Raw genomic sequence first — 14,687 nt, forward strand, 5'->3', positions numbered from 1 at the left:
GAGAGAGAGAGAGAGAGAGAGAGAGAGAGAGAGAGAGAGAGAGAGAGAGAGAGAGAGAGAGAGAGAGAGAGAGAGAGAGAGAGAGAGAGAGAGAGAGAGAGAGAGAGAGAGAGAGAGAGAGAGAGAGAGAGAGAGAGAGAGAGAGAGAGAGAGAGAGAGAGAGAGAGAGAGAGAGAGAGAGAGAGAGAGAGAGAGAGAGAGAGAGAGAGAGAGAGAGAGAGAGAGAGAGAGAGAGAGAGAGAGAGAGAGAGAGAGAGAGAGAGAGAGAGAGAGAGAGAGAGAGAGAGAGAGAGAGAGAGAGAGAGAGAGAGAGAGAGAGAGAGAGAGAGAGAGAGAGAGAGAGAGAGAGAGAGAGAGAGAGAGAGAGAGAGAGAGAGAGAGAGAGAGAGAGAGAGAGAGAGAGAGAGAGAGAGAGAGAGAGAGAGAGAGAGAGAGAGAGAGAGAGAGAGAGAGAGAGACTAAAAGTACCTATTTGAAATAACAGGGAAAAGTAGCCTCCATATTTCATCATAAATGGGTTATCCCACTGGCTATAAGGTGAATGCACCAATTTGTAAGTCGCTCTGGATAAGAGCGTCTGCTAAATGACATAAATGTTTTGCATTCTAGACTTATCAGTGCACAATTCATCCATTGTGTTTATTTGAGATAATGTTGTAGGTCTGAGTGAGTGAGCATGTGACATCCACTCTGCCTGAAGCATGGGCGAATTAGCAATGGCATGTTTGAGATCTTTATCTCTGTGTGTGTGTGCGTTTACATCACTTATCTCTCGATCTGTGTTATGTCCATAGTGTGGTGAAGGAAGAGATTTCGGATGATGCTGCCAAACTACCTTGCTTCAATGGGAGAGTTGTGTCATGGGTAAGATGCTGACTTCTTTCACCTTTCTTCTACTGATCGTGTTACATGACACATTGTCCACCCGGTCAGCAGTAACCTCAATACTTCTCACTTGTGTCAATGACTAGAGACTGTCAATACAGTATTGAGTTATTCATCTAGAATAATAACTTTGATCTTGTTTTCACTGATGTGATCCTGATGTTTGTTTTGACAGCATGCTAGTTTGGTAGTAGGCGAGTAAGCATGGCGTTTGCTTGTTTGAATAGGTCAGTTTTTCGACTTTCTCTCCCCCACTCCCCTCTCTCCTTCTCTAGCTGGTGTCCTCAGACAGTCCCCTTGCGGAGCCCCCTCCTCCCCCGGTGGAGGTCTGTACGGAGTCCTCTCCCCCTCCTCCCCCCCTGCCTCCCCTCCCGGTGGAGAGGACAGGGGGCATCGGAGACTCCAGACCCCCCTCGTTCCAGTAGGTTGAAGCCCCCCCCCCCCACACACACACACACACACACACACACACACACGGCTGGGAGTTAAGTAAATGCAATACAAAGTGGCAGCTCCAGTGAATGGTATAATGATTGAACGGTACAGTGGATTGGGATTGTGAGAAGAACATTTCAGAGGGAGAACAGGAAAAATGCTGACTACTTTCATCAGGATGCCTTTACAATATGTCAAAAAAAAATTGGGAAACTGAGACATGGGAGTTTTTTTTCTCCATTAATGACAATGGCATTCTACAACATCCTCCACAATCTCATCCCCCTCGTTCTCTGCCCTCTCTCTCACTCTTTCTCCACCCCTCCAGTCCCAACGTGGCGGGTAGTGTTGAGAACCTGGATGAGCGTACCGAGACCGAGTCAGTGGTGTCATTCAGAAGGGAGAGGCCCAGACGGAGGGAGAGCATAGAGCAGCACGGTCAGTAACTGTTTGAGTGGTCCAGTTGGTAAGAACATCGCGCAAGAAACGCCTTGGTCGGGGGTTCAATCCCTGCAGGCATTACATACACATCCTAAAAATGTATGCGACTAAGTTGCTCTGGATAAGCGCTAAATGACTCAAATGTTAATTGTACTATCGCTTTGGCAAAGTGGCATGCATATAGGTGAAATGCTCCTAGTCTAGGTGCTGAGGGAGTAATGTTTGGACGACGCTCGTTTCCCATCGGATCGTCCTTATCTCTGTTGTCCGTCTGCTCTCCAAAGGGCCGCGGATGAACGGTCAGAGCCGTCGGGAGCGCCACCTGGCAGGCTACGAGAGTGCCTCCACCATCATGAGCAGCGAGCTGGACACCACCAGCTTCTGTGACTCGGATGACGACACCATGAGCAGGTCAGACACACACACACACAGAGCATGGGCCGTCAACCACGACTGTTTAATAACTTGAACTTTATCAAATCCTATTTGGCCCAACATCACCACTTTACCTATGTCATTTATATAAATGGTTAACAAAACAAGCCCTAAAATAGAGCCTTGGGGAACCCTTTTTGTGATATCCAGGAAATAGTTTCTGAGACAATTACAGGCTTCCTTAGCCAGAATGGGGTCGTTAACGCTTCCCTTTCTCCCCCCTCAGGTTCAGCAGCACCACAGAACAGAGCACAGCCTCTCGGCTACTGAAGCGCCACCGCAGACGCCGGAAGCAGCGCCCCACCAGGCTAGAGAGGGTACTGCAGCTACAGCTTTTAATATATCATATTTATCTAGGAACATACAGTAATTCTCAGTTCATAAGACTATACTATAGTTAGCAGATATGGTATGGATAGGACATCTGTAGGGGCCTGCAGTAGGGGCCAGTTTGTGTTTCAGTATACACTGAGTGTACAAAACATTAAGGACACCTTCCTAATATTGAGTTGCACAAAGGGCTGTTACGGTGACCATATTACCGCCACACCGGCAGTCACACATCATGACCGCAGTCAAATTCCACGTGATCGTTGATTCACGGTAACTAGGCTACTCTAAAACTGCGCACTTGCTAACGGCCATCGTCACTAATGGCCTGGTACTCAGCAGAAACGAACATTTTAGAAAAATCAGGTGTATTTACTTACCTTGATTTAACCACGCCTTCCCATATGGACAGAAAAGAGCGGAAGATCTGAGTGGTCCCATCAGGCCCAGTTTGTCAACAACAGGTGGAAACTGATTCTAAAACACTGTCATGGATATTGTTTCAAAGCCAAACACAACTGCAGCCATTTTGACACATTTTGGATTCAAGTCAAATGCAAGAGGTCAGCCAATGAACCTGGATGAAGCCATTTGCCGAATATGCGTGAGGAAAATATTTGTTAAACATGCAAATGCCGCCAATCGGAGAAGCCACCTTCGAATTAACCACCCTGCAAAATTTGCTGAACTAAGAGGAACCTCTACCACACCAGATTCAACAGGTGGCGGCAAAACGTGTGGCAAGGGGCAGCTGAGTGTTGCGCACGCGTTCCCCCGAGTGGAGAAATACAAACGAGACAGCAACAAATGGCAGAGAATAACTGACCATGTGACTCGCTACTTGGTAAGGGAGATGGTTCCTTTTCGTACAGTTGAAAAGCAATCATTTAAAGAATTAATGCAGGAAATGGACAATCAGTATGAGTTACCATCAAGCATTCTTTTCACAAATGGCTGTTCCCAATATGTATAACAAAGTGAGGGGAGAAATTCTCCAAGACCTCAAAGGTCTCTCTCACAACAGATCTGTGGTCTAGCGTAAACATGACCCCATTCATGAGCCTGACTCTTCACTACATATCCAGTGATTGGTCTCTCATGTCCCATTGTCATGAGACAACCTATACCTCTCCCAAACCCGACGACTCCGAGCTAACGGAAAATATAAAAAATGATGGGCAGTGTATTGCAGGACAAGTACAAAGAACCAGCACTACAGGGACTTTCGTCAAAGGCCTGCGTACTTGACCCCTGGTGCAAAGGCCGTGTGGGAGATGGCTTGGATTGCACGAAAGATGCCCTCCTCCAGGAGATGTTGGCACTCGGGGAAGTAGACGGAGGCGGCACCAGTGGGACAGCTGGAGATGGGGATGACTGCACAGCCCCCGACTAAAAATATGAATCTTGGTGATCTTCTTAGAAGAAACTGGCCCTAAAAGCTCCCCCCCGTACCTGTGAGAGTGTGTGCCGACACCGAGATGACCCGCTATATGGAAGAGAAGGAACCGGCCACATCTGCTGACCCCCTGTCATGGTGGCGGGATAACCACTCTCGTTTTCCTTTATTGGCTCTCCTTGCTAAAAAGTATATGTGAATTTGTGCTACCAGCACTGCGTCAGAGAGGGTGTTTAGCCTGCCCAGCTGCTAATTGGCCATTTTAAATCGAAACTAATTTCACACATATAGGCAATTACACTGCGGTAAGAAATGGTGCATGCCTTTTTTCCCATAAAAAAAAAAAAAGTAATCAATATAGTGGAATCATGCAGCCCATATATGTTTTGATTTTCGTAAGACATTCTAAGGTTTGTATCGTTCATGACTCTAAATCAAGCATATAGGACCGGTTTCAAATCATCACTTTGTAAGCTGAACACAGAATATACAGTGGGGAGAACAAGTATTTGATACACTGCCGATTTTGCAGGTTTTCCTACTTACAAAGCATGTAGAGGTCTTTCATTTTTATCATAGGTACATTTCAACTGTCAGAGACGGAATCTAGAACAAAAATCCAGAAAATGACATTGTATGATTTTTAAGTAATTAATTTGCATTTTATTGCATGACATAAGTATTTGATCACCTACCAACCAGTAAGAATTCCAGCTCTCACAGACCTGTTAGTTTTTCTTTAAGAAGCCCTCCTGTTCTCCACTCATTACCTGTATTAACTGCACCTGTTTGAACTCGTTACCTGTATAAAAGACACCTGTCCACACACTCAATCAAACAGACTCCAACCTCTCCACAATGGCCAAGACCAGAGAGCTGTGTAAGGACATCAGGGATAAAATTGTAGACCTGCACAAGGCTGGGATGGGCTACAGGACAATAGGCAAGCAGCTTGGTGAGAAGGCAACAACTGTTGGCGCAATTATTAGAAAATGGTAGAAGTTCAAGATGACGGTCAATCACCCTCGGTCTGGGGCTCCATGCAAGATCTCACCTCGTGAGGGCATCAATGATCATGAGTAAGGTGAGGGATCAGCCCAGAACTACACGGCAGGACCTGGTCAATGACCTGAAGAGAGCTGGGACCACAGTCTCAAAGAAAACCATTAGTAACACACTACGCCGTCATGGATTAAAATCCTGCAGCGCACGCAAGGTCCCCCTGCTCAAGCCAGCGCATGTCCAGGCCCGTCTGAAGTTTGCCAATGACCATCTGGATGATCCAGAGGAGGAATGGGAGAAGGTCATGTGGTCTGATGAGACAAAAATAGAGCTTTTTGGTCTAAACTCCACTCGCCGTGTTTGGAGGAAGAAGAAGGATGAGTACAACCCCAAGAACACCATCCCAACTGTGAAGCATGGAGGTGGAAACATCATTTTTGGGGATGCTTTTCTGCAAAGGGGACAGGACTACGGCACCGTATTGAGGGGAGGATGGATGGGGCCATGTATCGCGAGATCTTGGCCAACAACCTCCTTCCCTCAGTAAGAGCATTGAAGATTGGTCGTGGCTGGGTCTTCCAGCATGACAACGACCCGAAACACATAGCCAGGGCAACTAAGGAGTGGCTCCGTAAGAAGCATCTCAAGGTCCTGGAGTGGCCTAGCCAGTCTCCAGACCTGAACCCAATAGAAAATCTTTGGAGGGAGCTGAAAGTCTGTATTGCCCAGCGACAGCCCCGAAACCTGAAGGATCTGGAGAAGGTCTGTATGGAGGAGTGGGCCAAAATTCCTGCTGCAGTGTGTGCAAACCTGGTCAAGACCTACAGGAAACGTATGATCTCTGTAATTGCAAACAAAGGTTTCTGTACCAAATATTAAGTTCTGCTTTTCTGATGTATCAAATACTTATGTCATGCAATAAAATGCAAATTCATTACTTAAAAATCATACAATGTGATTTTCTGTCACAGTTGAAGTGTACCTATGATAAAAATTACAGACCTCTACATGCTTTGTAAGTAGGAAAATCTGCAAAATCGGCAGTGTATCAAATACTTGTTCTCCCCACTGTAACTGCACCATGTGCGCACTATCTCCCCCCCAAAAAAGTTGAATAATGGATTTATTGTGATGGTGTACAGGCTATTAAATTGATTTATTAGACTTTAGACTTTTAAAATGTAGATGTTTCATCAACAGCTTGTATGTGTGGAACCCCTTTACGTTAATTAATGGTAAATGACCGTGAGACCAGCAGTTATTTGCATGACAATTACCGGCTGACAAAATTTCATGACCGCCACAGCCCTAGTTGCACACCCCACTATTGCCCTCAGAACAGCCTCATTTCGTCGGGGCATGGACTCGACGAAATGACAAGACAAGATGTCGAAAGCGTTCCACAGTGATGCTGGCCCATGTTGACTCCAATGGTTCCCACGGTTGTCAAGTTAGCTGGATGTCCTTTGGGTGGTGGTCCATTCTTGATACACATGGGAAACTGTTGAGCGTGAAAAACCCAGCAGCATTGCAGTTTTTGACACAAACCGGTGCGCCTGGCACCTACTACAATACCCATTCAAATGCACTTCAATATTTTTGTCTTGCCCATTCACCCTCTGAATGGCACACATACACAATCCATGTCTCAATTGTCTCAAAATCCTTCTTTAGCCTGTCTCCTACCCTTCATCTACACTGATTTGAAGTGGATTTAACAAGTGACATCAATAAGGGATCATAGCTTTCACTTGGATTCACCTGGTCAGTCTGTCATGGAACGAGCAGGTGTCCTTAATATTTTGTAGACTCGGTGTATGTGATGTAACAGTACATTTTTTATTATTAAGTTTTTGTTTTGCTGTGTTTCAGGCGTCTTCGTTCAGCAGTGTGACAGACTCCACCATGTCCCTCAACATCATCACTGTTACACTCAACATGGGTGAGTTCCCCCTTCAACTGCTCCCCACCTTCTCACTTCTTTCTTATTCACTACCCTTTCTCCTACTTTTCTTCCCTTCTCACTCCACTATCACCTCACGCTCTTCCATTGCCTTATCCCTACATCAGGCTCACGTGCTAGTTTATCTGTAAGGTTTAGTTTTTCTGATCTGAAATCAAATGGAATAGGATAATAAGACTATCTGTTAGCTGATGTACTATATATGTATCCTAATGGTTTCCCCCGGGCAGATAAATACAACTTCCTGGGCATCAGTATCGTGGGTCAGAGCAATGAGAGGGGCGACGGGGGTATCTACATCGGCTCCATTATGAAGGGAGGGGCTGTGGCTGCTGATGGGCGGATCGAACCAGGAGACATGCTGCTTCAGGTGACACACACACACACACACAATAAGTTGCGTCACTTAGAGCTGGAAAGCTCTTTGTTTAAGGTCTATCCTCTGATGTTGCTTCATCTCAGGTGAACGACATCAATTTTGAGAACATGAGTAATGACGATGCTGTCCGTGTGCTGAGAGAGATTGTACATAAACCTGGGTAAGGCATCTCCTCTTTCCTGTATGCACTAACCTTCAGTCTGCATCTTGGTCTATGTGTGCATGCCTTCTGCTCCTTCTACAAAGATAAATAACTATCAATCGATTTATAATATAATACATTTAGCAAAAATGTTTGTCTTTTAATTTACAATCTGTAGAAACTATGAGAATAGAAAGGTTCAGAACTTTTGTGTAACATCACAGCACAGTTGAAAAATATATGGCAAATAAAAATTAAAATGGATGGAGATAGATGGGAGTGGTTGAGTGGAGCTGAAGGGTGGGATTAAAAACAAGATGACTAATGTAAAATATACTGTGTCAGTAAAATGTATATAGATTCAAAACTTTTGTGAAACAGCATAGTTAAAATATATGGAAAAATTGATATCAAACTGGATGGGATTCAGAGATACATGGGAGGGGTTGATGGTAGCTGAAGGATGGGATTAAAAACAAACAAAAAATGATAACTATTGTAAAATACATTGTGTCCATTAAATGTATATAGTATGTAGGGTTAGGGGAAAATAATAAAGGAAAATATATTTAAAAGAGGTGTGTGTGTGTGTACAGTGGCTTGCGAAGTATTCACCCCCCCTTTGGCATTTTTCCTATTTTGTTGCCTTACAACCTGGAATTAAAATTGTTTTTTGGGGGGTTTGTATCATTTGATTTACACAACATGCCTACCACTTTGAAGATGGGAGGCAGGTAGCTTAGTGGTTAAGAGCGTTGTGCCAGTAACCGAAAGGTCGCTGGTTCTAATCCCCGAGCCGACTAGGTGAAAAATCTGTCGATGTGCCCTTGAGCAAGGCACTTAACCCTAATTGCTCCTGTAAGTCGCTCTGGATAAGAGCGTCTGCTAAATGACAATAAAATAAATTAAAAAAAATATGCAAAATATGTTTTATTGTGAAACAAACAAGAAATAAGACAAGTCCCCAAGTCAATACTTTGTAGAGCCACCTTTTGCAGCAATTACAGCTGTAAGTCTTTTGGGTTATGTCTCTATAAGCTTGGCACATCTAGCCACTGGGATTTTTGCCCATTCTTCAAGGCAAAACTGTTCCAGCTCCTTCAAGTTGGATGGGTTCCACTGGTGTACAGCAATCTTTAAGCCATACCATAGATTCTCAATTGGATTGAGGTCTGGGCTTTGACTAGGCCATTCCAAGACATTTAAATGTTTCCCCTTAAACCACTCAAGTGTTGCTTTAGCAGTATGCTTAGGGTCATTGTCCTGCTGGAAGGTGAACCTCCATCCCAGTCTCAAATCTCTGGAAGACTGAAACAGGTTTCCCTCAATAATTTCCCTGTATTTAGCGCCATCCATCATTCCTTCAATTCTGACCAGTTTCCCAGTCCCTGCCGATGGAAAAACAACCCCCACAGCATGATGCTGCCACCACCATGCTTCACTGTGGGGATGGTGTTCTCGGGGTGATGAGAGGTGTTGGGTTTGCTCCAGACATAGCGTTTTCCTTGATGGCCAAAAAGCTTAATTTTAGTCTCATCTGACCAGAGTACCTTCTTCCATATGTTTGGGGAGTCTCCCACATGACTTTTGGTGAACACCAAACGTGTTTGCTTATTTTTTTCTTTAAGCAATGGCTTTTTTCTGGCCACTCTTCCGTAAAGCCCAGCTCTGTGGAGTGTACGGCTTAAAGTGGTCCTATGGACAGATACTCCAATCTCTGCTGTGGAGCTTTGCAGCTCCTTCAGGGTTATGTTTGGTCTCTTTGTTACCTCTCTGATTAATGCCCTCCTTGCCTGGTCCGTGAGTTTTGGTGGGCGGCCGTCTCTTGGCAGGTTTGTTGTGGTGCCATATTCTTTAAAATGTTTAATAATGGATTTAATGGTGCTCCGTGGGATGTTCAACGTTTCTGATATTTTTTTATAACCCAACCCTGATCTGTACTTCTCCACAACTTTGTCCCTGACTTGTTTGGAGAGCTCCTTGGTCTTCATGGTGCCGCTTGCTTGGTGGTGCCCCTTGCTTAGTGGTGTTGCAGACTCTGGGGCCTTCCAGAACAGGTGTGTGTGTATATATACTGAGATCATGTGACAGATCATGTGACACTTAGATTGCACACAGGTGGACTTTATTTAACTAATTATGTGACTTCTGAAGGTAATTGGTTGCACCAGATTTGATTTAGGGGCTCCATAGCAAAGGGGGTGAATTTTTTGAAACAAGTTATTTTTTTCATTTCACTTCACCAATTTGGACTATTTTGTGTATGTCCATTACATGAAATCCAAATGAAATCAATTTAAATTACAGGTTGTAATGCAACAAAATAGGAAAAACGCCAAGGGGGATGAATACTTTTGCAAGGCACTGTATATGTATGTATGTGTATACAGTGAGGGAAAAAAGTATTTGATCCCCTGCTGATTTTGTACGTTTGCCCAATGACAAAGAAATGATCAGTCTATAATTTTAATGGTAGTTTTATTTGAACAGTGAGAGACAGAATAACAACAACAAAATCCAGAAATACGCATGTGAAAAATGTTATAAATTGATTTGCATTTTAATGAGGGAAATAAGTATTTGACCCCCTCTCAATCAGAAAGATTTCTGGCTCCCAGGTGTCTTTTATACAGGTAACGAGCTGAGATTAGGAGCACACTCTTAAAGGGAGTGCTCCTAATCTCAGCTTGTTACCTGTATAAAAGACACCTGTCCACAGAAGCAATCAATCAATCAGATTCCAAACTCTCCACCATGGCCAAGACCAAAGAGCTCTCCAAGGATGTCAGGGACAAGATTGTAGACCTACACAAGGCTGGAATGGGCTACAAGACCATTATCAAGCAGCTTGGTGAGAAGGTGACAACAGTTGGTGTGATTATTCACAAATGGAAGAAACAAAAAATAATGGTCAAACTCCCTCGGTCTGGGGCTCCATGCAAGATCTCACTTCGTGGAGTTGCAATGATCATGAGTACGGTGAGGAATCAACCCAGAACTTCACGGGAGGATCTTGTCAATGATCTCAAGGCAGCTGGGACCATAGTCACCAAGAAAACAATTGGTAACACACTACACCGTGAAGGACTGAAATCCTGCAGCGCCCGCAAGGTCCCCCTGCTCAAGAAAGCAGTCTGAAGTTTTCCAATGAACATCTGAATGATTCAGAGGAGAACTGGGTGAAAGTGTTGTGGTCAGATGAGACCAAAATCGAGCTCTTCGGCATCAACTAAACTCGCCGTGTTTGGAGGAGGAGGAATGCTTCCTATGACCCCAAGAACACCATCCCCACCGTCAAACATGGAGGTGGAAACATTATGCGTTGGGGGTGTTTTTCTGCTAAGGGGACAGGACAACTTCAACGTATCAAAGGGACAATGGATGGGGCCATGTACCGTCAAATCTTGGGTGAGAACCTCCTTCCCTCAGCCAGGGCATTGAAAATGGGTCTTGGATGGCTATTCCAGCATGACAATGACCCAAAACACACGGCCAAGTCAACAAAGGAGTGGCTCAAGAAGAAGCACATTAAAGTCCTGGAGTGGCCTAGCCAGTCTCCAGACCTTAATCCCATAGAAAATCTGTGGAGGGAGCTGAAGGTTCGAGTTGCCAAACGTCAGCCTCGAAACCTTAGTGACTTGGAGAAGATCTGCAAAGAGGAGTGGGACAAAATCCCTCCTGAGATGTGTGCAAACCTGGTGGCCAACTATAAGAAACATCTGACCTCTGTGATTGCCAACAAGGGTTTTGCCACCAAGTACTAAGTCATGTTTTGCAGAGGGGTCAAATACTTATTTCCCTCATTAAAATGCAAATCAATTTTTAAAAAAATTGACATAAGTTTTTCTGGATTTTGTTGTTGTTATTCTGTCTCTCACTGTTCAAATAAACCTACCATTAAAATTATAGACTGATCATTTCTTTGCCAGTGGGCAAACGTACAAAATCAGCAGGGGATCAAATACTTTTTTCCCTCACTGTATATACATACATGCGTGCATACATACAGTTACCAGTCAAAAGTTTGGACACACCTACTCATTCAAGGGTTTTTCTTTATTTTTACTATTCTTTACATTGTAGAATAATAGTGAAGACATCAAAGCTATGAAATAACATATATGGAATCATGTAGTAACCAATTTTTTTTTTTTTACAAATCAAAATATATTTGAGAATTGATGTTATTCAAATAGCCACCCTTGCCTCGATGACAGCTTTGCACACTCTTGGCATTCTCTCAACCAGCTTCATGAGGTAGTCACCTGGAATGCATTTCAATTACCAGGTGTGCCTTGTTAAAAGTTAATTTGTGGAATTTATTTCCTTCTTAATTCGTTTGAGCCAATCAGTTGTGTTGTGACAAGGTAGGGGCGTTATACAGAAGATAGCCCTATTTGGTAAAAGACCAAGTCCATATTATTCCAAGAACAGCTCAAATAAGCAAAGCGAAATGACAGTCCATCATTACTTTAAGACATGAAGTAAAACCATCAAAAACCGCAAAAACCATCAAGCGCTATGATTAAACTGGCTCTCATGAGGACCACCACAGGAATGTAAGAACCAGAGTTACCTCTGCTGCAGAGGATAAGTTCACAGAGTTCAAGTAACAGACACATCTCAACATCAACTGTTCAGAGGGGACTGTGTGAATCAGGCCTTCATGGTCGAATTGCTGCAAAGAAACCACTACTAAAGGACACCAATAAGAAGAAGAGACATGCTTGGGCCAAGAAACAAGAGCAATGGACATTAGACCGGTGTAAATTAGTCCTTTTGTCTGGAGTCCAAGTTGGAGATTTTTGGTTCCAACCGCCGTGTCTTTGTGAACTGATGATCTCTGCATGTGTAGTTCCCACCATAAAGCATGGAGGAGGAGGTATTATGGTGCGGGGGTGCTTTGCTGGTGACACTGTCTGTGATTTTATTTAGAATTCAAGGCACACTTAACCAGCATGGCAACTACAGCATTCTGCGGCGATACGCCATCCCATCTGGTTTGCACTTAGTGGGACTATCATTTGTTTTTCAAATTGACTATGACCCAACACACCTCCAGGCTGTGTAAGGGCTATTTGCCCAAGAAGGAGAGTGATGGAGTGCTGCATCAGATGACCTGGGGCCTCATGTACAAAGACTTGCGTTGAATTCATACTAAAACATTGCGTACGGACAAAGCCATAAATGTGCGTACGCACCAAAAAAATCTGATGTATGAATCTCTGCGTACGCAGCATTCCACATACATTCTCTTTGTACATCCCAATCAACGCGAAATTGAGCGCACATGCACGAGCACCACACCACACCCTGTCTCCTCCCTCAATTAAATCAATTTAAATATGGTAATTAGTCCAATTTGGCAAAAGAAACCTGCAAGAACATGGCTAAAGCAAGCAAGAAACGAAATTTCACTGAAAACGAATTAGAGGTGCTACTATCAGAGGTAGAAACAAGAAAAAATATTTTATTTGGAAATCTGTCCTCTGGAATTAATAACAAAAGAAAGAAAAAGAGTGGGCGAGTTTGTCTGATGCCGTCAACGCGGTGGGATCTGAGAGTCGCACCGTAAATGAACTGAAGAAGAAATGGTCAGACATAAAGGTGGAAGTTAAGCGGAGAACTGCTGCGCACCGACAAAGTGTGGGCAGAACAGGCGGTGGTACAGGGACCGATGAACTTGCACCCTTTGATCAGAGAGTTGCCTCTATTGTAGGAGACACGTTAATCTCTGGAATCGTATCCGCTGATGTAGGAGACTCGGATATACTACAGGACTGCCAGCAAGGTGACTCAGATTTATTTCCTTAACTTTGATATACATAGCCAGCCACCGTTTAATTTTAAAATGCATGCAATATAGCAAAAAGGTACACCAGAGATTTCACGTATCCACTGCTTTTATTGCAAATGCGTGTACCCATTAATAAGGAACAGACTCAAATTACTGTTAAGATGTGCCTGTGTTTAATTGGACTTAGGAACCGCAGGGAACGTCCACTGGCACGCACTCAGAGTCCGCACCACCTGAGCAGCCAGAGCCCATTCAGTCCAGCGTCTCCCGTGTCTCTAATGTTCCCCCAGTGCTGAAGCCCGTCCATCTGGCCGTGTCTTGACGCATGCTGTTCTGGAGTCACAACAACAAATTGTTAGGGCCATTGAAGAAATGAACAGTCACCTTAAAAATGTCACTGACGCACTCACAGAAATAAGCCATTCATTAAAAGAATTGGTCAAAAATGAACTTTGTGTCTGAGTACCATTTATATTGTCGCAATTACACGTTGACGGGCCTGAATGGCTTGTTGATTGTGCTGCACATATACTGGTCCTGGGTCAGGGTCATCTGCGGTGCCCCCACCTCACCAAGGGGTATGCCATGCCTGTGCGCGACATTGTGCAGCACTCCACAGGCCAGTATGATGCGGCAAACCTTGTCAGGGCGGTATAACAGCATCCCCCGGTCCTGTCAAGGCAGCGCCACCGACATTTCAGCTGCCCAATCGCCCGCTCCACAACTGACCGAGAGCGGAATGGGCATCATTGTATCTGCGCTCTCGGTCAGTTTGTGGGTTGGTGAGGGGGGTTAACAGCCACGTCTTTAGTGGATAACCACTGTCTCCTGATGGGCAGTAATAATAATTACAGACACAAACATTTTACTTTTAGATAGAACCATACATTTAAATGCATAACTTACCAAGTAGCCACCCATCGCGCACCCTGCCAGCTTGGAGTCTCATCCCAACCATGCTGTTTGTAAGGATATATGAATCATGGGTTGACCCAGGCCACCTTGCCACAATATTTGTTAGGCGCATTTGTGCATCACATATAATCTGCACATTTATTGAATGGAAATGTTTCCGATTCACATATGCAAATTCGTCTTCAGATGGCGCCTTTATAGCAATATGTGTGCAGTCGATCGCTCCGATTACATTAGGAAAACCGGCTATCGCTGCAAATTGCGCTTTGATGTTTGGCTGGTCACCTGCATCGTATGGGAACGTTATATACCTGGTAGACAAGCGGATGATGCCGTCCCATACAGGTGGCATTGCACGGCTCAAACACGACTGGCTTATTCCTGAGCGGTCTGCCAGTTCTCTTTGGAAATAACCGGTTGCTAGGAAACCAAGTGTAGTAAGCACCTGTAAAGGAACGGGTAATGCGTGGCTCCTCACCGTCTCTCTTTCCAAATTCGGACCCAACTCAGCGCAGAGCTCCAAGAGTATAGCCCTTGGAAATCTGAAACGGCTGATGAGCCAGTCAT

At 44.4% G+C, this 14,687-nt stretch overlaps 1 protein-coding gene and 1 long non-coding RNA gene across 3 annotated transcripts in view; one reads left to right on the forward strand and one right to left on the reverse strand.

Annotated features, from left to right (window-relative positions):
- Window positions 1-14,687, forward strand: part of LOC121579726 (segment polarity protein dishevelled homolog DVL-2) — a 49,351-nt gene that overhangs the window by 20,809 nt on the left and 13,855 nt on the right. For both annotated transcript variants that reach the window (XM_041894565.2, XM_041894566.2), the window contains exons 2-9: window positions 795-864; window positions 1,161-1,306; window positions 1,649-1,758; window positions 2,046-2,172; window positions 2,423-2,513; window positions 6,797-6,866; window positions 7,118-7,257; window positions 7,350-7,426. In XM_041894565.2, the coding sequence (XP_041750499.1) occupies window positions 795-864; window positions 1,161-1,306; window positions 1,649-1,758; window positions 2,046-2,172; window positions 2,423-2,513; window positions 6,797-6,866; window positions 7,118-7,257; window positions 7,350-7,426 (831 nt within the window). The remainder of the gene's footprint in view (window positions 1-794; window positions 865-1,160; window positions 1,307-1,648; window positions 1,759-2,045; window positions 2,173-2,422; window positions 2,514-6,796; window positions 6,867-7,117; window positions 7,258-7,349; window positions 7,427-14,687) is intronic.
- LOC121581411 lies at window positions 13,960-14,524 on the reverse strand. The gene is made up of 2 exons (XR_006003198.2): window positions 14,112-14,524; window positions 13,960-14,033 (listed from the first exon to the last, which is right to left on the reverse strand). It is a non-coding gene; the product is annotated as an uncharacterized LOC121581411 (long non-coding RNA).

Source organism: Coregonus clupeaformis, chromosome 13 (assembly GCF_020615455.1).
Source record: "Coregonus clupeaformis isolate EN_2021a chromosome 13, ASM2061545v1, whole genome shotgun sequence".
Classification (NCBI taxonomy): Eukaryota; Metazoa; Chordata; class Actinopteri; order Salmoniformes; family Salmonidae; genus Coregonus; species Coregonus clupeaformis.